Source organism: Fusarium keratoplasticum, chromosome 2 (assembly GCF_025433545.1).
Source record: "Fusarium keratoplasticum isolate Fu6.1 chromosome 2, whole genome shotgun sequence".
Classification (NCBI taxonomy): domain Eukaryota; kingdom Fungi; phylum Ascomycota; class Sordariomycetes; order Hypocreales; family Nectriaceae; genus Fusarium; species Fusarium keratoplasticum.
This window is the reverse complement of record NC_070530.1, coordinates 4,030,561-4,055,276: the sequence shown is the minus strand read 5'-3', so window position 1 is coordinate 4,055,276 and position 24,716 is coordinate 4,030,561. Positions and strand designations below refer to the sequence as shown.

The 24,716-nt window shown below is 51.7% G+C and overlaps 8 protein-coding genes across 8 annotated transcripts; 2 read left to right on the top strand and 6 right to left on the bottom strand.

Annotated features, from left to right (window-relative positions):
* Positions 1–1,412: 1,412 nt before the first annotated feature.
* Positions 1,413–3,310, bottom strand: NCS57_00315700 (uncharacterized protein; the record flags this gene model as incomplete). The annotated part of the gene is made up of 8 exons (XM_053053167.1): positions 1,413–1,463; positions 1,520–1,902; positions 1,952–2,118; positions 2,165–2,672; positions 2,721–2,805; positions 2,863–2,954; positions 3,008–3,044; positions 3,095–3,310. The coding sequence occupies 8 exons, from the start codon at positions 3,308–3,310 to the stop codon at positions 1,413–1,415; spliced, it is 1,539 nt and encodes a 512-aa protein (XP_052918413.1).
* Positions 3,311–5,917: 2,607 nt separating this feature from the next.
* NCS57_00315600 (uncharacterized protein) lies at positions 5,918–9,631 on the bottom strand (the record flags this gene model as incomplete). Its single annotated transcript, XM_053053166.1, has 8 exons — positions 5,918–5,943; positions 5,995–6,030; positions 6,118–6,771; positions 6,820–7,107; positions 7,984–8,512; positions 8,559–8,794; positions 8,846–9,144; positions 9,195–9,631. The coding sequence occupies 8 exons, from the start codon at positions 9,629–9,631 to the stop codon at positions 5,918–5,920; spliced, it is 2,505 nt and encodes an 834-aa protein (XP_052918412.1).
* Positions 9,632–11,026: 1,395 nt separating this feature from the next.
* NCS57_00315500 (uncharacterized protein) lies at positions 11,027–12,724 on the top strand (the record flags this gene model as incomplete). Its single annotated transcript, XM_053053165.1, has 2 exons — positions 11,027–12,234; positions 12,280–12,724. Exons 1-2 carry the CDS (start codon positions 11,051–11,053, stop codon positions 12,722–12,724), a joined length of 1,629 nt encoding a protein of 542 aa, XP_052918411.1. The 5' UTR covers positions 11,027–11,050.
* Positions 12,725–12,844: 120 nt separating this feature from the next.
* Positions 12,845–13,789, bottom strand: NCS57_00315400 (uncharacterized protein; the record flags this gene model as incomplete). The annotated part of the gene is made up of 1 exon (XM_053053164.1): positions 12,845–13,789. One exon carries the CDS (start codon positions 13,787–13,789, stop codon positions 12,845–12,847), a length of 945 nt encoding a protein of 314 aa, XP_052918410.1.
* Positions 13,790–15,096: 1,307 nt separating this feature from the next.
* On the bottom strand, positions 15,097–15,991 carry NCS57_00315300 (uncharacterized protein; the record flags this gene model as incomplete). The annotated part of the gene is made up of 2 exons (XM_053053163.1): positions 15,097–15,683; positions 15,730–15,991. The coding sequence occupies 2 exons, from the start codon at positions 15,989–15,991 to the stop codon at positions 15,097–15,099; spliced, it is 849 nt and encodes a 282-aa protein (XP_052918409.1).
* A 1,826-nt stretch (positions 15,992–17,817) lies between these two features.
* On the top strand, positions 17,818–18,972 carry NCS57_00315200 (uncharacterized protein; the record flags this gene model as incomplete). Its single annotated transcript, XM_053053162.1, has 1 exon — positions 17,818–18,972. The coding sequence occupies one exon, from the start codon at positions 17,818–17,820 to the stop codon at positions 18,970–18,972; it is 1,155 nt and encodes a 384-aa protein (XP_052918408.1).
* Positions 18,973–19,549: 577 nt separating this feature from the next.
* On the bottom strand, positions 19,550–22,098 carry NCS57_00315100 (uncharacterized protein; the record flags this gene model as incomplete). Its single annotated transcript, XM_053053161.1, has 3 exons — positions 19,550–21,048; positions 21,095–21,949; positions 21,999–22,098. 3 exons carry the CDS (start codon positions 22,096–22,098, stop codon positions 19,550–19,552), a joined length of 2,454 nt encoding a protein of 817 aa, XP_052918407.1.
* A 930-nt stretch (positions 22,099–23,028) lies between these two features.
* On the bottom strand, positions 23,029–24,432 carry NCS57_00315000 (uncharacterized protein; the record flags this gene model as incomplete). Its single annotated transcript, XM_053053160.1, has 1 exon — positions 23,029–24,432. One exon carries the CDS (start codon positions 24,430–24,432, stop codon positions 23,029–23,031), a length of 1,404 nt encoding a protein of 467 aa, XP_052918406.1.
* Positions 24,433–24,716: the final 284 nt, after the last annotated feature.

Sequence of the window (24,716 nt, the reverse complement as noted above, 5' to 3'; positions counted from 1 at the left end):
CGTGTGGCTTGAAATCTCCAACTTCAGGACTTTCGCCCATCCCGGATGCTGGTAACCACCTCTCAACCCTCCATTGGTCGCGCATCTGCAACGCATGCGCGGAACCAATTTGGAACATGTTACCAGAGCCTGATTTACACAACCCACGGCTGCTAGAAAGGGGACGGCCAAAAATTAGGGCCAGTTATGCCCACCCGTCTGATTAAGGTGCAGAGTGAGCTGGGCAGTGCTCCGAAGGCCACATGAGGCAAAACAAAAGCGTCTTCTCGAATCTACGGTAATTCCCAATTAACTCTCGCGGGGCTTTGAAAGCCTCCCTATAGCCCTTACGTGGGAAGCTTAGTTATCGCCTAGAGAATACGTGACCGTGTTGGTGAATTCATAATCTGATCGGGGCAGTGCCCGCTTTGGGATTAAGAAACCGCTCCAAGGGCTGAAGGAGAGCCTGATTCTATATATAGGCCATTGATAGAAGAAGGGGGGGAAGCTGGCCTTGCACCGGACCCGTCTTCGCCATTGGTAGGAGAAGGGATGCTGTAGTGGTTGTACAAGGGCAAAATCTTTGCGAATGGGGGGGGGGGGGGGGGGCTTCACTCCGTATCATTTTGAAACACATGGCCTTTTTGAAGAGATGGCTGAAAGCCACCAGCAGGCATGGCGTACAACAACCCAAAGTGCACCTGATAGGAAGAAGGTAGACAAAAGCCGGATGAAGGAGAAATGGAGGGGGGAGTGTATTTAGATGTCGAGCCTCCAAAACGGACTACAAGGGTGCGTGCCACGAGTCGTTGTTGTCTCTCCTCTGCCCCCTGGCTTATCACAGATTAATTGTGACAACATCAATGCGTGTTGGTCGTGACGTGCTTTTCAGCTGCCAGTGGGAATTCTGCAAGCCACAGCAGCCTCACCCTCCCTTCCTCCCAGCCGACCTCTAGCTGAGGGTCTTGTAAATGTTTCTTAAATCCCTCAAATCTCTGCCAGCCCTGCCGGCCCTCAAGTGGTGTCCCAATCACAGCCAACTACCTTACACCTCCGATTCCAGGAACGGTCGCCAAGGAAGGGTGCGAAAGCAGGCTGGCGGCTATTCATAACATTTTCGACTCTTGCCAATCGTTTGTCAGTCTCTATTGGCTTTATGAACATGGAACAAAGACCAGAGTTATGCAGAGTGATACCACGGCAATCTGGCTACTACAGGCTAATTGGCCCGTCTGTTCGCATCTCTTGGGCACTATCTATCCTCCAGGCAGCCATAACATAGCTGCATAGTTTGATGCGCTTTGTCTCTTATGCGATGAAGTTTAACTTGAAGTATGTTTATTTTCTGCCTGGATAGGTAACAATAGTTCTGGCTGTTCTCTCGCTCAACATTCTCTATTCACGACATTATCTAGCCCTCGGCTTCCCCAATTTTAAACTTCAATTTCCTTGAATAAGAGCTTGCGAGAGGGATCAGGGATGGACTATATCTCTAAGTTAGTAACCTCCCCCTCTTAGTCCATAACACTCATTAACTCACCATGTGCGCAAACTCAATGTTGGGATACCTCTCCGTCGCATCAACCAACTTGATATCATACTGCAAAATCGCGTTCGCCAAAATCATTTTGATCTCATTCGCAGCAAAGAACCGACCAGGGCAAGCGTGTCTACCAAAGCCAAATGTCAGGCTGCTCTGGTTCACACTGACAAACTGATGCAGCGCCGCCTTCTCAGCCGACCCGTCATCCTTGGCCTGTTGTCGGAGCTTGTAGAACCTTAGGGGGTCGAACTTGTCGGCTCTGGGGAAGACGCTTGAGTCGGCGCTGATGGCGACGGCGGGGATCTCTATTGTGACGCCTTCTGGGATCTTTTGGCCGTTGGATAGAGTGAATGGTTGAAGAACCTTGCGTTGGAAGGAGGCTACAATACTGTTGTTAGATTAAAAGCGAATTGGGGAGATATATCTTACCCATGGTGGCGGGATGCAAGCGGAGCACCTCCTTGAGGAAGCTATCCATCTTCTTCATGTTCTGCAAAGCTTGGCTAGTGAAAACACCCGAGGTCTGAGAGAGAGCCTCGCGAATCTCAACTCGGAGTTCCTTTTGCACATCAGGCATAGCCGCCAGGTCATAGAATCTACCACAGTTAGCGTGAAATCAGAAGTAAAGGAAGAGCGACTTACGCATTGGTAGCAGTCAAAGTCGTCGTATGGATAGCCGCAAAGGTCAGACCGAGCTGCACCTTGGCGAGGTTCTGGCTGTTCTTATCAGGAAACTTGTCCTTTCTGTCCATGAGCCACTGGAGCATGTCATCCGGCTTCTCGACGGAAGGATCGGCCACGGTCTCGGTCCTCTGCTTAACGATTGGATTAAGAAACTCCTCGGCCTCTGCGATTCTTTGGTCCAGGCGCTTGACCGCAGGCAGCCTCGACGCAAGGAACGGTCGTAGCCAAGGACGCATCTGCTGCACGGCGCGTTGTGCGCCCATGACCTCCATCGTGTAGTTGATTGCTGCGTCGAGATATTTTTCGGACCGGCAGAGCTCAGGGCCGATGAAGACGCGACCTGAGACCATGCCTACGATGCGGAGGAGGCTGTGGTGGATGTTGACTTCTGTCCAGTCATCGCAGGATGGGATGGAGAGCTGGAGGACTTCTCGGACCTCCTGAGCGATGGTGGGATTGAGGCGGTCTACAGACCATGAGTTTTGTGAAAAACAGAGAGTGTAATTATACTTACTCAGTGAGGGAGTCAAATCTCCCTTGATGGTGTGAGGAATGATGGGAACCGATGTCTCGATCTTGGTGTACTTCGTTTCCATCGTCTAGATTAAAACCTGCTCAGCCTCGGGTCATGCGTGTGGATTCGAGGTTGCACTTACCTCGTCAACGGCGGCATCCATGCTCACGACTGAATCGGGGAGCTTGTGCAGTTCTGGAAGGAATTTGGGAGAGATGACCACAATCGGAGACGCTGGGCAAGTCAGAATTGATCCGTAATGACTTACTCTGTATCCGTTAACTTACATCTGCTGGTGGTAATCATGAAGACTCCATCTTTGAACTACCCTCTAGTCAGCTTGAGATCCACTTCTGTGAAGGCACGGTTGTTACCTTTTGGTATCCGTCAGAGTAGAGCTTCCTGGCTCCGGCTAGGTATGCCATTCTTCGCTTTTCTGCATTTCCATCTCCCACGACGGGCAAACCCCATAGTAGAATAGTACGGTTGATGGTTGGGCCGAAAGCAGCTGTGAGGCAGACAACTACGATAGCAAGGAGGGTCGGCCACCGGGTGACGGCAAGGTCGATGAAAGACTGAATGTTTCCCATGATGAGTGGTGTTGTGTGTTGAGTGAAGGGTGAAAGAAGGGTGGTTTGACCCAGCTACAGCCAGGCCGGGCAGAGACGACCTATTTATCACTCTATGACACAACATTACACGGACTTCTGATCCACTTTCATACTTGATCGGCATCTAGAATCGCTTTCGGGGAGATTCCTACTTGACGCCCTGTTGCGTCACCAACTGCCGTATAATAAGGCGAGCCTGATTGGTCAATTTTATCCGTCGTGACATATTTGGAACGGAAAGAAAGATTCCCATGCATAACTATGCACCGGACGGGAAACCAGCAGGGGTTTGATACGCGTCTTCGTGAGCTACCGAAAGTCTAGCGCCTCGCTATCGCTGATGGCATGTAAGGGGTCTTGCCATTGATTGTAACAGTACGAGTCATGGACTAAGAGTGTGCTACTCTGTTTCAAAACTAATAATGATAATCAGGAAGCTAAGCCCTGCGATGGGCGTACGTGTCCTACTAAAAGTAATACGTAGACAGTTGCCGTGTGCCGTGCCACGGTTAGAGACCGAAAGCGAGACCGAGACCGATGACGGCGACGATTTTGAACCGTCATATCCTGGCTCGTGCTTTTTTGAGTTGCAGATGCTACACAATGTGGTAGCGGCAGATGGAACCACGGTATGTGGAGCATTTGACGCCTGGGGGAGGGATTGGGCTGATCGTTTATCGGATCAGGTTGATGGGCTGTATTAAAAGTCCGAACTAGCCAGGTTGATGCGGACGATGTTACATATATAACAGTTGAAACTCCCGTGGTGATACACAAATTCGATATGTGCGTAGTCCGCATGTTGGACGACAAATCAGGTTCTGGTGTCTATGGCGGCACGTCAAGGTGCGAGCGATTGGTTGGTCCATCGAGCCTCGCATTGTCGTCACCTACTGCTCATCATCAGATCAACCAAGCTTGAGCGAAAGATTGAGGTGTCCGAGTCGGCGAATCCTAACGTCCGAGACATGGTATCAGTTCAGTTCCAAGTCTCGGCCGAAAAACAAAATTTCTCCCTGGATCACACACCGCGAGAAATGTTGAGAATCTTCATATTAGAAAAGTATTGTGGAACTAAACCCGTGGGCCAGAAGTAAATACAACTGCATCCACGTACCCTGTGAGCACAACGGATATAGCATCTAGACGACCAAGGCGTTCCATCCAACCTCGTTGTAGCCGTTGGGGACATCACGAGCCATGCCAACGGCGTAACCCCAAGTGTTGTGCGGAGTGACAAACAACTTGGTCATGGTAGAACCAGCCTCATCGGGGTAGCACATCCACTCGAAATTATCCCTATTGCAGCTCTTCCAGGGCGCAGTGCAGGTGATCTTTCCTTGGTTGAGGTCACATCTGAGATAGGCGATGTAGTCGCCGCCTACGTCAATGTTTTGCTGGATGCAGTTGACGAGGTATGCTGTTCCGGCGGGTTGGCCGTTTTCGCCAAAGGTTGCGCATACGTATGTGTCAGGGTTTGACGTCTTGAGGCGGCCAGTCTCTAGCTCGATGGAGAAGAGCTCAGCGCTAGCGTCGCCGGCTTCGTAGTCAAATGTGATGAAGGGTGCGCGGCGGGATGCGGAGAGGCGGGTGTCGGCTGCAGGACCACCGCCGCTGGCGATGACATTGAAAGTTGGGATGGGAGGGGGGCCTGTGGAGGTTGTGGAAGTGGCGGCTTCTGTGGTGGAGGTTGTTTCGACTGCTGAGGCTGTCGAGGCCGAGAGGGTCGTCGAAGCGTCAGTCGAGACTGAGGTTGCGGATGAGGAGGCCTCGGTTGAAACGGTCGAGGAAGCTTCGGTAGAGATGGAAACTGTGGATGAAGAAGCTTCAGTTGCAGAGGCTGACTCGGAGGAGACTTGACGAGGTCAGCAAGCAGGAAAGCATTCAAAGATGAAACTCACGCGTAGAAGATCCAGGCCTGCAAACAGCAGCAGCAACAATCTCAACAGAACAAAGGCCCAAAGCCACCACAAAAGCGTTAACGCGCATGATCAAGACCAAACGTCAAGAAATGAGTGACTAGAGTTGGGATACAGAAAACAAAAAGCGCCGTGGCTTGAAAGTGGCGGCGGCAGCCATTTGTATTTAAGAAATGGCTTGACAGGGGCCGGGTCGATAGTTTGGCTGTTGGAATCGATAGTTTGCTTCTAGCTCAGGGACACACTGACGGGTTTAAGCCACTTTTGGCACTAGAGGCGGGTATCGAGAGGTTGTTTTTGGTGCGTTGGGTCTAATTGGCAAGAAGATGAGTTGGAAGACAGGGGTCTTTATGTGATGCGGCTGATGGGGAGTTGGTTGGTCTCCAGCTGGTGATGAAATGTTCAAGATGTCGGGTTGTTGTAACAACACCACTCGGCGAGCAAGCTACAAGAATAGAGAAAACAGTCTTCGGAACAGCATTGGTATCATAAAATCTAAGGCCATAACCAAATTATTGAGAGAGAAAGCTGGTGAGCTCCGTCGGATCTGACGAAATGAAAAAGCACGTTTGCGGGTCTCATCTTGCGAACAAGTCTTGGCATCCCAACAGCATCTAGACGAAGAATAGCAGGAGATTAGCTCATCACTTGCAAGAGCTCTAGGCCTTTAGGAAAAGCGTGTGAATGTCATACCTGGTTAAACAAGTGAGGCATGAACAGGACGTAATCGATGCTGCAACAAACCCCGAGGCATCCAAGAGAACAAATGATGCACGTTGTCTATTCATACACAGCTTGTCAACTCAACATACTACCCCTCCATCTCCCCCGGAAGCTCCTCTTCCCACTCATCATTAGCATACGCACCTTCCAGAGAAACAGCCCTCTTCCTCCCCCCACCCCCGTACAGAGCCTCGAGCTTCTTGGCATCCATAAAGACATTCTGCATTTCTGCGCGTAGATTCTCCTCGTCCGTGTCGCCATCGCATGCTCTGACCCTGAATCGGACCACGCGTCTGCCGACGCCGGATGTTAGGAACGGTTTGATGCGTGAGATTACGGTCCAGGCGAAGCGGGCAAAGAGGTATTCGCGACTTCCAGAGACGAGGCATTTGATGGGGCGGTCTTGGTAGAGGGCGGCGAATTCTGATTCTCGGGCATCGAGAACGTGGAGAACATATTCTGTACGTAATTCTCCATTTGGTTCGCGGTGTTGCTTGGGAACGAGGGCAAAGACGCTCTGGTCAAAGCAGACATAAAGATCCGCCTTGAGAGGGAGGATGTTGTGTTGGTCGTCCAAACTGTGAGACCCTCCACCATAAAGTCCCATGCCGTTTTTGTTAAACCATTGCTGTTCCTCCTTGGGGATTAAATGTGCCCATGTGAATGCGTAACTGGTGTTGGTCACGGCACAGCGTTTGGTGTGGAGGCCAAGTGACGAAGTTGGGGCGATCCACCAGTCCGGGAGTTTATCGTGGGGGAACTGCCAGTCGTTGAAACACGGCACCACAGCATATCGTTCTGGGCTGTGTCAGTTCTCATATCCGTCAGAAGGAACATCCATATTACCATCATCCTCGATAAAGAACCAATAGTCCCTTTCAAGCAGCACCTTTTCATCATCCGCCACTATATCCTGGCCCTTATCATCCCTCGCAAGCCTCCCTTTCTCAAAAGCATTATTCGCAACAATCTGACAAGCCGTAAGAGCCGTCCGATAATGAACACCGTAGGCGTTATCCTCGGCACTATAATCAACGCGGGGCAAGCAAAACAGCAAGTTGAGGGGCTTCAGATAGCCAGGATGATAGAAGCGTATCTGGTCATAGTTGAGATTCCTGACCTCAAGGGACGACACTGCGGATAGTGAGCGAGGCATTTGGGAGTAGATGGCGTTTGAGTGGGAGCAGGGGTTGAAGGTGGCTGTGACGTTTTTTTCGGTTTTATGAGGGTTGTGTGTGGCCACACGCGATGATGACGTCGTGTGCAGGCGCTAGAAGGGTCGAAAACAGGGCATTGTCTGGTTCGTCGACTGATAGCGCCCAATGTCTTATGTACTCTCCGCCTTTGGCGCCGTTGAGGCTGTCACCGTTCTCGGCCGACACCAAATTCCGAGCTGGTACAATACTCTATAGATATAGCCCCTATTTCTAGTAAGTGTCGACTATCGAGGTTATTATAATAGCGACCAGGTATTTTCAAAATGTCCACACCTCGGGATACCTCTCACGCCCAACGAGTCCGGTTTGGCGCCAGGTCGCTGTATCTCGCCCCAATATCGGATTGCTACAAATAGACACTGAAAAGAGCCTCCCATGTGACAATTTTCATAATCCGATTCGCCGTCATCTTCGCCGTCAGAATCTTCAGCAACCCACGCCCCTGGCATTGGAGGAAATTCGATCATATTCCAAAACTCGCCAACCACTTCCTCCGCGCAGGGATCCCATTCGAATATCCAGTCCTGAGGATTGTCTCCGTAGTTCAGTATCACCAGTGATGGTCCAAGCTCCAGAAACCGGGTTCCTGGCCGTAATTGCATGTCCGTACCTCGACAGGCCGAGAGTTCCATCCGAAAATATTCTTGTAGGTCTAAACCTGCTTCTGCCAGGTCCTCTGTCCACTTTGACAGGGCTTTTGACAACCACTTATTAAACGCTCTCGTGCGCAAGTTTCTCCATTTAATCTTAGCCAAGGTACCACATAGCAAGGGCAAACGACCTTGAGACAAACATGGAGGCAGAACGACCTCCTCTGGACCAGCGCCAGCGAATAGTTTCCTGGTCAGTAGGCGCCACGGTTCCGGCTGAGCTTCATTCAAGAGCGCATGGAAATATGCCCAGGCGAAATATTCAAGGTTTGTTTTCCGAAGAAAGTCTGGTCTGGCGAAACCTCGAGCTAGCATGTCAAGTGCAGTCTTTGGGTCAATCACATCCCAACGAAGTTCATCAGTAATTATTCGAGTGCTTTGTTGAGGCGGAAACATGTTGAACTCCGGGCAGGAAAATCTGAGGTTCAGTAGCAAGGCAGTCGTCCCGGTGTCAAACAGTCCAGCGCCTGAGTTGGGAAAATCCAGCAGGTTGCTGAACTCTTCCCCCTCTCTGCAGAGCTCTAAAAATTCCATTGTGGCCTCATCATCGTATAGGAGGTAAACCGAAATCATCGCGTAGATTACGAGTTGGTCTGCTGGACTATTACTGGTCTTAAGACCCATGGTGTGTAAATCTTTCGCGAGATTGTATTGATGGAAGAGCATTGATATCTAGAATTCGTCAGTTTTATGTGCTAAAACTTGAAGGGGGAAATACCTCAATCAACGTGTCACCATCTTCATTGACATCATGTAATGAAGCTTCGTTTCTATCGAAAGCCTCGAGTATCAAGTCGGTGCGTCCTTTCTCGGCAAATCTGAAAATGGGGCTATCATTTGGGCAAATGTTCCAGTTCTTCAACTGGAACTTCCATCCATCGTACGACCGATAGAACTGGAAGTCCCAAGTCTTTTGTAGTATCCAGCGGGGCAATTGCAGTCTGGCTTGATGGACTAAGTCCATGTCAGAATAGCTGCGGGCGGAAATTTTCGGGTGCCACAAACCTCGGGTGTTTCTGCGAGCCAAATGAATGCATTCTTCGCTCGCTTCTTCCTCCACTCTATACGTGAAACTCCCCAGGAGACCTGGCTTTCTCCGCGGCATTCCCTTGATGGTAGGCCACCAGTTACTGTGGCCTAGGACTGCGTTGTTGGATGGTATTTCGGCAACAGCTGTGGCATCCGGTACTGAGTCTTCGTCCTGGCCTGGGCATTCGACCGAAGAAGGTTGTGCAACTTGCTTGTGTTCCTGCAGGTTTCTCCACTCGGCCATGATGATAGACGGTTGGGCTCTCGTCACCGCACTCATCAGTTGTCAGCCAGCGTTTTCCACATGAAGGGCCGTCGAACATACATCAAATAGGTTTGCTGGGATAGGGAAACCAGTTGTAGGGCAAACTGCAGTCGCTGCTGATGCTCTTCCAACACATCCTTCTTCAACCTGACTTTGAGCTGAGTGAGCAGCTTCTTGCCCCGGCGCGCTGACTCGATTCGTCCCTCCATGTCTTTGATCAACGCGTCAAGGGTGTCCATGGCTTTTTGCGAATACTCCAGACTTCTCTTGGCCGCAGTGTCGTTTTGGACCATTTCGCGTGTTCGCTCAAACTCTGATTCCATATCTTGGATAGCCGGAGCCAGTATCTCCAGTTGTTCGATGCATCGTTGGATGTTTGTTGGCACATCCTGTACCTCATCCCAGAGACGCTTGAGCTTGAAGGTGCTCGTGCCTAGCTTGCCCGCCACCCCGACGATGGCGATGATGCTGGAGACAACACCAAGGACCTCTGCCATCGTGGCGTCGCGGTAGTAGTCACAAAGATGCGATTAGTGCCGAAAATGAGAATGGGGATGAAAATAGGCATGAGGAAGATCAAGACGATCAGCTCCGAGGGAGTTGTGGGTTGAAAACCAAGGGTTGCGGGGGCGTCAGCAGATCAGGAGAGCCTGACGGCCAAGCGACCCAAGCCTCAGCTTCACCTGCAGTATCACGCACCTTGTCACTCGTGGGCAGCTGTGAGTGGCAGAACGAAAGGTGGCTTTGGGGCTGAGCGGGCGGTGCAGAAATCAGGCTCGGCCAACACCGGCAGATATCTTGCCAAGGTCTCTTATTGGATGCGTTGTTGTTATGGATTTCGCAAGGCATCCGGAAGCGCAGTATGCCTTGGAAGCCATACTTGGAAACGAAGTGAGGATGGATTAGTCCCTCAAGTTGCTTGAGATCGGATGTCCATCAGGAGTAGCACCCTATGTGCTATGCTGCGTTGGGGTTAATACGGCGGTTGCATTGAAACTCTCATATGAAACTGCATGACTTACTGCTATGATGATTTTACGTCGCTGTTGGAGTAGAACATTGTGTGTTTTGCTGTCGTGACTGGTGGCCTCTAATGATAACATGAAGAATGAGAGAAGTCAACATTTCAACAACTGAGCCAAAGTTAACCAGTGTCATTCAAGAGCAGAGTCGCTCATTGACGCTCCCACTTCTGGCCCCCGACAAGTATGTTGTTAGTCCACAGCCTATATCTTCTGAGGCTCGTCCGACTTGTCGCTTATGATCATCTCCTAGCTGAGTTTACACCTACCATGACAAGGGTCGCTTCCGCTATTGATCTGGTGAGCTTGAACACCCCAAGATTGCCAAGTCCAAATTCTTTAAGGATATGTACTCATTACCTCACCGAGCTATTCGAATTAGGAGTCTTTCCAAGAGGATTCAGTGCAAGTCAAAGATATGGGCGTTGCTATCGAAACAAGATGTCTATCCGTCATCTCCGCAATCATCTAGCTCTTCTATCTGAGCCAATTGACGACTTTGCAGTCCGGGATAACATTCCCAAGACTGGAATGAGTGAAGTGCGCCCTCGTTTGCCCATCAAATTGGATCCTTTGCATAGTGTTGCCCCATTTCAGTGCCGCAGTTCCGACCGGTAACAAAAAAGTAGTCAGATCCAACCAACACCTTCTATTTGCAGGAGAACTTTTTAGTGGTAGTATAGTCAAAAGTTCCCGGAATAGTCGATCGTTGCTCAAAACGCTCATCAAGGTCGCGTCGTAGCACGATTTTGATTGCGTGATGTCCATGTCTTATCAACCTGAAACAGGAAGGTGCGGACCAGGTGGAGGTGATTCATAGCCGGAGCTTTCCCCCGCTAAAATGCAGCTCGAACAATACAGACCTCAAGCATCTTTAACAATTCATTGAAAGAGATGGCTCTTCGGTGGCTTTTGGGCAGTGTCGCTGCTGGTTTGTTTGTTTTGTCGGCTGAGGCAAAGATTCACGGTTCAAGCACTGAAGCTCGTGGTCTTCACCGTCTTTCCAAGAGAGCTGACGATGGACCACGTGCCGTCAACATCTCGGTGCCTGTCGATCATTTCCACAATGACACCCTCTACGAGCCTCACTCTGATGAAAAGTTTCCTCTGAGATACTGGTTCGATGCGCAGTTCTACAAGGAAGGCGGTCCCGTCATCATCCTCGCGTCCGGCGAGACGAGCGGGGAAGATAGGCTGCCTTTCCTGGATCATGGCATTCTCAAGATGTTGGCCGAAGCGACGAATGGCATTGGAGTCATTCTCGAGCATCGATACTACGGTACCAGTTTCCCCGTACCTGATCTCAAGACGAAGAATCTGCGCTTTCTTTCGACGGAGCAAGCCCTCGCCGACACGGCGTATTTCGCAGAGAATGTCAAGTTCCCTGGACTCGAGGAGCGAAACCTTACGGCAGCTTCGACACCGTACATCATCTACGGAGGATCCTACGCCGGCGCTTTCGCTGCTTTCGCGAGAAAGATTTACCCCGACATTTTCTGGGGTGGCATTTCCTCTTCCGGCGTCACCGAAGCCATCACCGACTACTGGGAGTACTTTGAGGCAGCACGCCTCTTTGCGCCCGGCGACTGCGCTAGCACCACCCAGAAGCTGACACGAGTCGTCGACAAGATCCTTCTCGGAAAGGACAAGGAGGAAAAAAAGAAGCTCAAGATTGCGTTTGGCCTTCAGGAACTCAAAGATGATGACTTTGCCATGGCCATTAGCCGTGGTATTGGCGGTTTGCAATCCAACAACTGGGATCCCGAGGAGGATGCGCCTGACTTTGGAATCTACTGCGGAAGTGTTTCTTCGGACAGTCTTCTCTATGCCAGCACCCGCCATCTCATTCCCACTGTCCAGAAATGGGTCTCAACCTGCGGGTATCAAGCCGAGGCAAAAAGTCTTACCATTCGCTTCCTCAACTACATTGGTTACATCAGATCAGCCGTCAACACGGATCTTCAAGGTGGATGCCAGGATAAGACCGTCAATGAGTGCTACTCGATCCGAGGTTCGATCAACGAGACTGGTTTGAACCAAGGAATGATGCGAAGCTGGACCTACCAGACATGCACTCAGTAAGTTTAATGCCCAGCGTTTGAGATTCGTGCTAACATTTATAGATGGGGATACTTCCAGACAGGATCAGGCACGCCAAAGGACCAGCTGCCTCTCGTCTCTCGCCTTATTGACCTCGAATACACAACCATCCCCTGCCGTGAAGCCTTCAACATCACCACTCCACCAAACATCGACTCCATCAACAAACTCGGCGGTGTCAACTTCAGCTTCCCCCGCGTCGCCTTCATCGACGGAGAAGCAGACCCCTGGCGAGCCGCCACGCCACACCGCATCGGCGTTCCTGAGAGAGAATCGACAGTCAGCGAGCCTTTTATCCTCATCGAGCATGGTGTTCATCATTGGGACGAGAACGGGCTTGACCCGAAGAGCGAGGCTTTTGACTTGCCTCCTCCTGCTGTTGCAAAGGCTCAGAAGGAGATTGTTGATTTTACAAAGGCTTGGTTGGAGGAGTGGGCTGCTGAGAAGAAGGCTGGGAATGATCTCTAGGGGGATCAGAGCTCGGTTTTTGATTGATAGATGAGTCGACTAACTAGACTAACGAATCATGCCACGACTGTCTCAAAGGCACGTTTACTGCCATTTGCAAAGGTTCTCTCGCCCTGGTATTCACTCAGAGCTATCATAAGGCTTCACACCCGCCAGCTTCAGCAGCTGATCTGTCAACTCGGGCTTCTCCCTTGGCTCGCTCCTTCTTGTGTCCGGCGTTCCATCCGGAAACTTGGGCTTGCTCGCCCGGATATTGATATTATCATGAGGCCAATGCGTAGTCGCCAACCACTTGTCAAACGCCTCCTTCTTCTTCTCCAACGTCTCTGCGCTAGCAAGGTACGCGGGGGTGTACGAGACGTACGTGATGGTCCTGATAGTGTTTCCCTCCGGAGTAGGCTCAGCACCCCAATGAATCAGACGTGAGTCCCAAATTATGAGATCTCCTGGTTCGGCGGTGACTTTGTGAGGTCTGTAGCCTTGATCCTCGAACCAAGAAATATGGTCCTCGGTGAAGGTGTAAAAGTCTTTACGCCTCCAGTCCGCCTTGGAGGTGTAGTTGGCAAAGAAATCCTCAACTACCTTATGAGTCCCGGGGTAAACGGTGAGACCACCATCTTCAGGACCAGACTTGGAGAAACAGGCGATGCCCTGGACGCATTGAAGACCTTGACGGTAGGGAGATTGATCAACGTGAGCCTGAGGCTGTCGTGAGACATGTCCAGGTCTCCTCGGCAGCGTGATATTCAAGGCATCAAAAGAAACAAGCAACTCCCTCGTCCCCCAAATCTTCTCAAAAACGTCAATAATACCTGGTTCAAGTCTGATATCCCACATGAACTTTTCATGCACAACGCCATAGTGAGTGAAAGCGTTGAAGTTGGAAATGTTTGGAAGATTGTCAGGAGTCCAGGTTGACCTGTCGGAGAGATCGAGGGCGTCGTTGTCAAACGACTTGAGCCAGTCAAAGGCGGCTCTTTGGTAGGCGAGGGCTTTTTCTTTGGGGATGACGTTGGGGACGACGGCGTAGCCGTTGTCGAGATAGTGTTGATACCAATCTGTCATGATGGATGAGTTCAAGTTGAGGGTATCAACTGTGGACAAGATGGAACAACGAGTGAAAGCTCTGTTATATATAAGAACATGCGGCTACAACGACGAATAAGGTTATGTTTTTTAGGCCCCCAACGACGCTATTTTGCGGCTGCACACGGCTAGGCTGAAGCCGTGCCTGATTTGCTACTTCGGATTCCAAGATCGCATTTGAGTCAGACAAGACAAGCCACTCGTGACGACGTGCATTGCATCTGCGGTGATTTGCGAATTATTTCTTCCTATCATGAGTCATCGGTCGGATGCAGTTAGCCCATTGAGAAAAAGTGTGCAACCTTTGGAAAATTTTGCGATCATTCTTTGAAGAGAGGTTCGAGATTGGGGGCCAAGGCGGCGAGATGAGTCAATCCGGAATGCCTTGGCATAAAACTAACACGGGGTTTCGAGTCAGATTGCAGGGTTTTAGGACGTAAAACGTTTCCACTCTTCCTAGCTTATCGTTATCGTTCAAATCTTGGAGTCGGTATCCGCCTGTGCCAATCAATGGCGGGGTTGGAGGCAACAGTGAGCTGTACTCAGCCCTGGATGCGTTTTCAAGGCAGTGACCAGTCTCTAATGATGCGGCTGATATTTAACTAATCTAAAATTAACTAGGTCTAAGATTTTTACAAGACTGTAAAGGCGCTCATTAAAGCTTTCTAATAATGCATTCGTACTCCTATAGCAGCTGAACAAGAGGCTCCCCCAAGCCTGTCACGATTTTTTCCCTCTTGAGCCAATGCGACAACCCTCAGAGCGCACCATTTCCTATGGTTTTGGGATAAAGATGTATAAATAAAGTAATGAATGATACCTTCGAGGGCTCGAAATCAATGTATCTAGAAGTCTCTACCTCAAGGATTCGGAAGTGCCTCGAGTGTCGTATTTCCTAGTGTTTACCCTACAGACGCAAGGATCCACACGGGAGCTCATCAAGTTGACAAATCAAGACTGAATCGATTCTAGTGCTTAAGAATGAGTATTTCTATTATTAAATAATCATAAGCTCATAAATCTACTGGTCTGAAGCCCTTCTATATGAATAATTTTGTTGTCGTCATCTTGAATGTCATGAGAAACACCTCCTTTTCAACGACCATGGAAATGCCTGGATCGTGATCATGTATGCCTCGCTTTTATGCAACGAAAAGAGCCTTCCCCTTTTGAATCATCAAGCCGCTCCGATGCGATAGTTGTCACCCATTAAAGGATCATAGACCAACGCTAAGGATGCAAGCGAGCCTTCGTTCACCGCCGTGACCTCTCCAAGACGGAAGATATCATACCGCGTTTGCGTATCGGCTCCGTCTGGAGGCTCTCGCTTCCGTGCGTTCCTTATTCCCTTCCCACCCAGCCTTCATCAGCCAAAAAGCTGCCATCGGAGGTGTCGTCAGCAAGCCTAGCACGCCTCCAAGGATTCCCTTGAAGGCTTGCGGCACCCACCGATCTTGATAAAGATAGTCACCGCCGGAGCGGACACCAAAAACGGTCAAGATACCGATACTAGGACCCCAGAGAAGGAGAAAGCCCACGACGGCAAGCATGAAGCCCCTAAGCGCCTGTTGAACTATGGAACGCAACACCAAGCCAATTTTAGACTTGGGTTCTTCCTCAGGTATCTCTTCAGACTTTGGGGAAGGGGAGGGGAGGTAGAAGAGCCATCTTAGCCAGGGACTTGATGGTTCAGGGATGAAACCGATGGGTTGGACTGATCGGTTTGATAGGTCGTAGCTTACGAGGCCCATCTCGACGAACCAGGTGAGGATGCATTGGATGATAATTGTTACCGCTGCGTCTCCTGCAAGGGTGTTTGGTAGTTGAAAGAGTCGGATAGGATTCTTTGTTGTATCCTGCGTCGTGTACATGACTATTGGAGTTAGCATGTCATCAAACGCATTGAAGGTACAACTCACCATACGCTAGGGCAAAATTGACACCGCCCGAAAGGATCATGGCCCCAATACCATCCAAGAAGAACAGATAGAACATCTGATGCCCAGTAAACACCGGGCTTGGCTCAAGCCTCCCCTTCTCTTCCTCCTCTTCCTCTGCGGCCCCTCCTGCATCTCTCTTTTCTCGAACAGGGTTGGCCTCCCCCTTGCGCGAGGAAGACCCCTGTCGGGTTTGAGACGACGACCCCGCCCGCGTCTCACGTTGCGCCGCGGCCTTGGGCATTGTCGCCACTTTTGTTTTGTGTGTGAGATGGGCGGAAATAAGAAGGATGACGGTATCCGTATGTCAATTGGCGTTTGTGAGGATGTTAAGTGATTCTTGCGGTGGCTGAAAATGCGTTTGCCAAGGTGTGGAAAAGGGGGGGTTGGGAAATTGGACGAGAGAAGTTCATGCTGGGGCAAAAAATGCATGGACGTTGAGCAGCCGAAAAAGTCGCTAAGCACGGGCAGCCAATCTACTCCTCCCGCAGAAAAGAATCTAAGCGATTCTAAGGTGATTTTTCATTGTTGGGAATTGCCTCAAAAAATCACACCATTTCCTTCCGTCAACTCCCGAGCGCAAGACGTCAGCAACACGAGACTTTTTATAAGAGTCTGAACTGCCGCTGTTTTACAGATTTCGTTTATCATGAGGGGTTTCGCTATATTGAAACTTTTAAGGGTTGACAGGTTTGATCTCCTTGTCGGCCGCAGCCGTCATCTGTTTGTGTGTTTCTCACCGCTCTCGACACTCGGGGTTTCACATCATCTGTCACTGTCGCGACGGGAAAACATTTGTGTTGAAGGATTGAAACGGGAATATTTATCACTGCAACCTATTTATTGATTCCGAATCCTTGGGTCTTTGATGGATCTTGAAAATCTTCATGATGTAAAGGCGTTCATCTCAAGTCATCCTTTCTCCACGGCTTTCCAGGGGCAACACTCACCGTCTCATGGAAATTGATGCCATCCCAAAAGCAGGGGCCTCAAACAGGGTCGTCGTCAGGCGACGAAATCACAGTGGCACCCAAGGAACGAAAGTGTCCAGCGGAGAAATAGGCGCCGTCTAGGCACAGACGCCGCTCCAACCCCTGGAGTCAAACCCCTGTAATCATGGACCACATGGAGGGGAGCGCTAAGGCAGGAACTGACAGTTGGTGAGTGGCTGGCCTCCCCACCTCCCGCGAGCCCATCTCCGTCCTATTCCAAGTTGAACCTCAAGGCCGTCATCCTCTGGACCCCTTTGTGCCCCAGTTTCAGGTACAGCGGCTCTCTTGACCAGATTCACCACCGCGAGGACTCACCTCGCTTGGATAGTTGCCGCCGGCTACCTGGTCTGGACATGTCGCTTATGGGGATGCCGAGGCTCTTGGGATTCTTAGTCAAGTCTGACAAGTGGGTAGCATGAACCTGAGGGATCAATTTCATGATTCGTGATGCTCTCAATAGTGAGTGCATCAGTGAAGCTCTAGAAGCATTCTCTGCTCAGTCCACTCCAATTACCCTGATCAAACACCGATTCAACACCATCTCTATCAATATCCTAGCAAGCCTAATGCACTGTGACCAAATCCAATCGGCCCCAAGATCTACCAGGATCTCAGCCCATTGGTAATGATGGATGTCAGCACCCACGCACGCTGAAACCTCTTGGCCACGACGATGCAACCCTCCCTCGCATACCCCTTGACGGCATATCGTTCCGAGCGGAACACCCCTGCAGTCCATCTTTTCCGCCAAGATTCTCCGTGAGAATCCATGAGGCTCTTGTCCACAGAGATAATGATCGAGATATAAGAGCTACAGTCCTCCCATTGTCACACCCTCTTCTTTCTCTTCAGGCTCATCCCAGAAGTCAACAAACATTCTCTTGCCCTTCCTTTGAGGCTTTTGCTTCCCTTGCACTCACTTTCTCTTCATTATACACTTCATTGATTGAAGTTGTTTCATTCATTCATTCAAACACGTAAACCGCCAGTCGGACCGTCACTCACTCCTTCAAAAAACCAATCTTTTGCACCTCCGCTTTCCGGCCCCACTTACCTCCGAAAGACCCACTTTTTCAACATGCCTTCCTTCACCCAAAAGACCCTCCTCACGGCCCTCGCCGGTGCCATCGGCGTCGCTGCCCACGGCCACGTCAACAACATTGTCATTAACGGTGCTGAGTACGCCGGTTACGACGTGTTCACTCTTCCCTACAGCAGCAACCCTCCTGTTGTTGTTGGCTGGTCGACCACTGCCACCGATAACGGCTTCGTCGCCCCCGATGCCTTCGGAACCGCCGATATCATCTGCCACAAGGATGCAAAGAACGCCAAGGGTCACGCCAAGGTCGCTGCTGGTGACAGCATCTTCCTGCAGTGGGATACCTGGCCTGAGTCTCACAAGGGCCCTGTCATTGACTACCTCGCTTCTTGCGGCACCAGCGGCTGCGAGACCGTTGAGAAGGAGACCCTCAAGTTCTTCAAGATCAGCGAGAAGGGTCTGATTGACGGCTCTTCTTCCCCTGGCGAGTACGCCTCCGACGAGCTGATCAAGAACGGCAACGGCTGGTTGGTCAAGGTCCCCGAGACCATCAAGCCCGGCTTCTACGTTCTCCGACACGAGATCATCGCCCTCCACTCCGGTGGCCAGGAGAACGGTGCTCAGAACTACCCCCAGTGCTTCAACCTCGAGGTCACTGGCTCTGGTACTGAGGAGCCCGAGGGTACCCTGGGTACCGAGCTGTACAAGGCTGACGATGCCGGTATCCTCTTCAACATCTACACTCAGCTTAGCACCTACCCCATTCCCGGTCCCAAGCTGATTGCCGGTGCCTCCGCTGTTGCGCAGAGCACCTCCGCCGTTGCCAGCACTGCCACTCCCCTCACTGGTGGTGCTTCCGCTGCCGAGCCCACCGCTGACTCTGGCTCCCCCTCTGCCCAGCCCTCCTCCGCTCCCGCTGCTACCACCGCTGCCCCCGCTGCCGGTAACACTGAGGCTCCCGCCGCTGGCAACACTGAGGCCCCTGCTGCCACCCAGGCTCCCGCTGCCTCCGACGCTGCTCCCACCCCCATCTTCGTCTCTGCCACCACTGATGCCGCCGCCGCCCAGCCTACCCAGGCTGCTCCCTCTTCCGGCTCTGATGGCAAGGGCTGCAAGAGCAAGCGCAGCAAGAAGGTCCGCCGCCACGCCCGTGACGTCAAGGCCCGCAACGTCGCTCCCATGATTAAGTACTAAGTGTACTACTCGGAGAAATCAACTCTCACGCAGAGCGTGTTTGTGTAAAAAGATTCCAACATTTTCTTGCAAGGATCGAAGCCACTCTGTCTTGTCCCAAATGACGGGGAAGGGCAGGTTTGGAGTGGTTGTTGAATATTCTGTTGTATATATGTGACCTCGATGTCTTGTATAATAAAACCAACACGACCATTTGAGTCTCAATTCTGTTTCCATTGATCCTTGTGAATGTCTTATGTGCATAGTGGTAGACCTTAGTGGTAAACACGGAGTCTCTTGTGATGTGTGGAGACAGTAATAATTCAACAAAGACGTTGACAATCGTTTCAATATTATGGTTGAATGTTGGTCTAACCGTTTGCCGAGTTCTTGAAGATATCATTGAAGATTGGGACTCTGGTTGCAGGCACGACTTACGCACTGAGCCACGTCCGGTGATAATTGAACAGAAACATATTGGGAATCGAATCTTGAATAAAGTTATAAGAATATGATAGAGCTAAATACAGGCCCAGCAGCTATAAACTTCAGGAGACCGAGTCTCACTCGTCTCATATCTATGTACCAAAGTCATTCATCATAAATCCCGATGAGGATTATACTGGATAGGCCTGCAGACAAAGTTATCAAACCGCATAAAGTTATCCCCAGTTTTCTTCGACTGGGGACTCGCCGCGTAGATCCAGATCGTGTCCGTGTTGCCGGTGGCCGTGAACTGGATGTTGCCCGTCCACCAGCGGCCGGTGTCTGAGACCCGGACAGGCCAGTCCTCGTCGATCAGGTCGTCGTTCCACCACATGCGGAAGTAGGGCACGTACGTGTTGACGTTGCCCTGCGAATCCTTGAGCTCGACCTCGTAGTACTTGTCAAAGTAGTATTCGAAGGTGCAGGCGAAGCGCACGCCCTTGCACGTCTTAGCGTCCTGCCAGAGCCTGATCTCAAGGTTGTTGTAGAGCTTGTCCGTCTCCAGGACGGTGCCGTGGGGGTCGCCGCCGCCAAGCATGCGCTTGTAGAAGCGATACGCTGAGGTGACCGATTCGTACCAGGGGGTATTCCTGTAGGGAATGTCCATGTTGCCGTCGGCGATGGGGATCGCGCAGGTCTGGGTAGCAGCGGCGCGGGCGGTCACAGTGGACTCGATGCCGATGGTGGAGGTGTAGGTGGATGTCTGGCCGTTCTTGACGGTGGTGACGGTTGTCAACTTGGTGGTGGAGATGACACCGATTGTGGATGTGGCCTCCAGAGACACGGTGGTCGTAGCGTCGGTGAAGATGGTGGCAGTGTAGGTGAACTTGTTGATATCCGTGACAAGAACAGGCTTTGTCTGTGTGAGAACGGCATTGACGGTCTCATCGGCAGTGGAGAGAGCTGTGGAAGTAACATCAACCGTGGTCTCAACGGTGGAAGTAAACAGAGAGGTGGACGTCGCCTCAACCTCAATGGTATGACCAACGGGGTGAATCTTGGTCTGGATATCCAAGAGCTGCTCAGTTCGAGTGATCTCTACCCATGTGTATCCAGTCTTGATACCCTTGAGGGTGATGTGATCGGTGACAGAGATTTCGTCAGTCACATCAGTCACATACGAGTTGGTGGTGAAGTAGGTGACTGTAGTCTCATCGACAGGCGTCGAGTAAACAGTGGCGAGGACGTCCTCGGTCACTGTCTCCTTGCCGAAGCTAGTGGTGCCATCGACAACCACCGTGTGAGTGGACGTCTTGCCCTGGGTGATGGTGACAACGTTAGCCACAGTAACAGTGACTGTCTCCCTGTGGACAGTTCCAACAGCAGTGGACTGGCCCACGACGGTGGTGTAATCGGTCCTTGTCTCGACAGCAGCGCTGCCAGAAACATCCTCATAGACGGTGCGCGTAGAGAGGGGGAAGGTGACGATGCATGAGCAGGCGCTGCGGAAGTGAGTCTCGCCGAACTGGTTGAGCCAGTCTTGTTCGGGGCTGCTTTCACCACGGGCATCGAGGCCGGGTGTGGGGAGCGAGCGCTTCTGCTGCCACCAGGGGAAAACCTGCTCGGTGTAGTCGACGGTGGTGACGGTGCGAGTGTTGGTGTAGGTAGAGACTTGGAATTGTTAGCGTGGATTGAAGAACAGGAGATGATGACTTACAATACTCGGTGGTCCAGTCATTGGTGGAGGCGGTGCTCGTCGACACGTCCGTCTCGGTTGAAGTGAAGACAGTCTTGAAGGAGGTTCCAGTGTTTGTCGAAACCTCGAATGTCGTCGTCGTCACAGTAGTCGATGTGGTATCCGTAGACTCGATCGTAAGAGTAGAAGTCGGCACGGTAACGACGTCGGTGGAGGTGTATTGAGTGTGCGTACGCGTCGACGGGACAGAGTGGATGACAAAGGTACGCGACTCTGTAACCACGAGAGTAGCGCCGGGGGCGACCTTGACGTAGGTGCCAGTAGTGACATAGTCAGTTGTCGTTGTGAGGATGGTCTCAACGCTGGTCGAAGTCTCCGTGACGACGTCGACGGATGTAGATGTCGTGACATACTCGGTGGCGGTGTACTCGACAGAGGTTTCAGTTTCTACTTCGATAGTGACTGTCCTGATGCGCGTGGAGCCGACGTGATCGACCTCAGTCTTCTCGATCGTGCGGATCGAAGCAGGAGCAACAAGTGTAGTAGTGCCGACGGTGCGCTGAACCGTCTCGGCATCAACAACAACGCTATCGCTGTTGCGAACAGTCTCGGTGACAACTTCATCAGAGGCCGTCACGTAGACGGTAGAGGGTTCGGCGCTGACAGTCTCGGTGCCTCCACCGTAATACTCCGTCTCTGTCACGACCTCATTATCCGTCTGAGTGATGGTCACGACAACAGTTTCGGTCGAGGCAGAGTTTGTACCAGAAACGGTGGTGACGGGCTGGAGAGCAGAGGTACAAACACCCTCGGCATACTCCTTATGGGCGTTGAAGATGACGATGAGAGGGTCATTCTTCCACTGAGAGACCTGGCCTACCACAAGTCAGTCAAGATCCAGCTTCAAGCGCTTCAAAGAACCCACAGTAAGCAGTGGGGCCCGACGGAATACAAACAGCAGCGAAAGCACTCAAAGAGTTGAGTGCCTCCGCCAGGAAAAGCGAGCGGACAAGACGGCGAGCCATCCTTAGACGTTCAACGACCCAGCTTCAACGAGCGATCGAGAGAAAAAAGCCACAAGCCCAAACGTCCGCCTAGCGGATGGGGGGGAATCCAGCGCCTTTATTTTCCCATGCAGCCATTTGACCCTCTTCCCCGACTTTCCCGAGCATTTTGTTCTAGACTGGGACCTTTGGTCTGACATGTTGGCTCTACCGTCTAAACTATTGAAAACCCACCGGAGCTGAAAAAAGCAGAGCAGACGGTTGACAGCGAGAGGAACGGGGCCCTGACAGGGGTGCCCCTGGGATCGCCAGGGGCGCTTGTGGCCTGGAAGGGCTTAGTCGGCGGCGAATGCGAGGGACTATCGATTTCGAGATCGCGTAGCTTTTAGATCTAGAGTCAATATGGCAAGGATGTTAGGGTTCATTAAAGGCATCACACGATGTTCAAAGAAGGATCGACCAGTGGGAGAATGCGAGAAGCTGAGGTTTGTGGCAAGATGCTGCGAGGTGACCTGGCCGATATTGAACTAGTCTTCCAGCTTTAGTAATTGAAGCCCAAGATCAAGACCAACGATGTTATCCCCTCTGCCTCTTTCGTGTTCAATATTCCCCGTGGCGTCGCCGGGGTTTCGGGCCTTATGCTTAACTGAGGCTTCGGGCGCTTCGCTCACGGATTTAAGGCGTTGATGGGTTGGTGGCTTGAACGTTGAAGCCCCTAAAGGGCGCCGTTTATCCGTCAAAGACTTGGCGTGGACCTTACAAAGATGCAAGGGAGATGGGAAGTGTCGTTGGAGATAACAATTAGTGCTATTGTATTGCTACACAGTTTGCGTCTACTAACAAAGAGAATGTTCGGGTATCTCGACTGTGGAAAACATGCCCGCCAACGCCAACAAACAATCATGCCCAACCAAGCCACTCCTACTCCCCGACCGTGTTGCTCCCTGACCCTTACATCCGCTTCGGGTTCAGATACGACATCGTCTCCTGGTAAGCCCGCACTATGGACGTGCCCATGGCCTCAAAGATGGTCCAGATCCGGTGCGGAATATACTGGATCAACCACAGAATGCCAGCGCCCATATACCAAATGCACTTACCCAGGGTACCAAACAGCGCCTTTAGCATGTCATAAGTCATCTGCCCGAACGACATGATGAACGCACCGATGGCCTTGGGTGCGTCGACAACGATGGCGCGGGCGAGGAAGCAGAAGCCATCCCAGATATCCTGGAGCGTGATGTTGCGGAAGAAGGATACAACGGCCATGGTGGCTGTGTGTAGGAGGGAGAGCAGGCGTGAAAAGACATCGATGATGGCTTCGCCTATGCGCTTGAAGCCTCGACCGATCCATTTGAGGAAGACCATGACAGCGCCAGGGATCGCCTTGATCGTCTTCCAGATGGCGACGGCGATGGCCTTCAGAATGGGTGGGATCTCCTTGATGCCCTCCCAGACAGCCTTGCCACAGCGCTTGATGTTGCCTGGCAGTTCGACAACCTTCTTCACGATCTTGGCAGGCAATTCTTTCGCCATACGCTTGCAAGCGGCAGCCATCCGATGTCGGCGTTTCCAGATCCCCTTGCCGACTTCCTTAGGTAGCTCGTACACGAGAAGAACGGGGCAATCCCAGAAGAGAACCTTGAGGAAGTGACCGAGACGCTTCCATGCGCGGCGAATACGCTCCATCTGTTTGTGATGCGCCGTCTTCCAGCGGAGCCATGCGCCGCCGCGACGAGCGGGGAGGAAGTCGACGATCTCGCGATGACCGTTGATAGCAGCTAGACGAAGAGCGATAGCACCATCGGGCGCGATCAAGCTATCGTCAGCTCCGTAGTCCTTCATGAGAACCTTGACCAGTGCTAAGTGACCTCGTTCCGCGGCAAGCATCAGCGGTGTGCGCTCGGGTCGTTCGTCATCGCTCAGGGTTTTCGAGGTATCGGGACGGCCAAAGGCATTGACTGTTGCGCCGAGTGCGACAAGCCGGCTCACCATGGGCGTTCTTCCCGCGCGCACGGCAGCGAGGAGGGGAGTCTCGTGAGCGCGACTCGTCGTATCTGGAGAAACCCATCCGCGCGATATAAACTCGGCAACAAGATCATCGTGACCGTTTTCGATCGAGGTGAAGAAGGAGTCGACGATATCCCTCTCGAGACGGTACGCTTCGTGGTAACTCGTCCAGTCCGAGTCGGAAGTCAGGCGCTGGAGATTCGTAGTTTTCGCAATGGGCGAATGGAGGATGGGAAACTCGACGGCGGACGCGCGCTCAATTCTATTCAGGAGGTCGCCATCATCGGTGGCAGAGTACGTCGGAACAGGAAGATCCGACTCGTGTGGAGGAGGAGTCGTTGACATGGATGACAAGGAGGTCATAGAATGCGGGGATCGAAAAATACGATGCTGGTGAAATAATACACAGTCACGGTTGATGAATGGAAAAGGGTGAATCGCCCCTCGAGGCGAGGAAAGAGGCCAGTTTTGAAGCCATCGTGACTGTCGGTGGCTGACCTCAAGGCGTCCTTTGGCGTCCAGATATTATGGCGTCGGGCTGTGTGAGTGGCCAGGCAGCGCCAAAAAGCGTGAAGTCATCTCTGTTGGAAATGGGAGCTGAGGGCTCAGCCACCACCAGCAGGGACGTT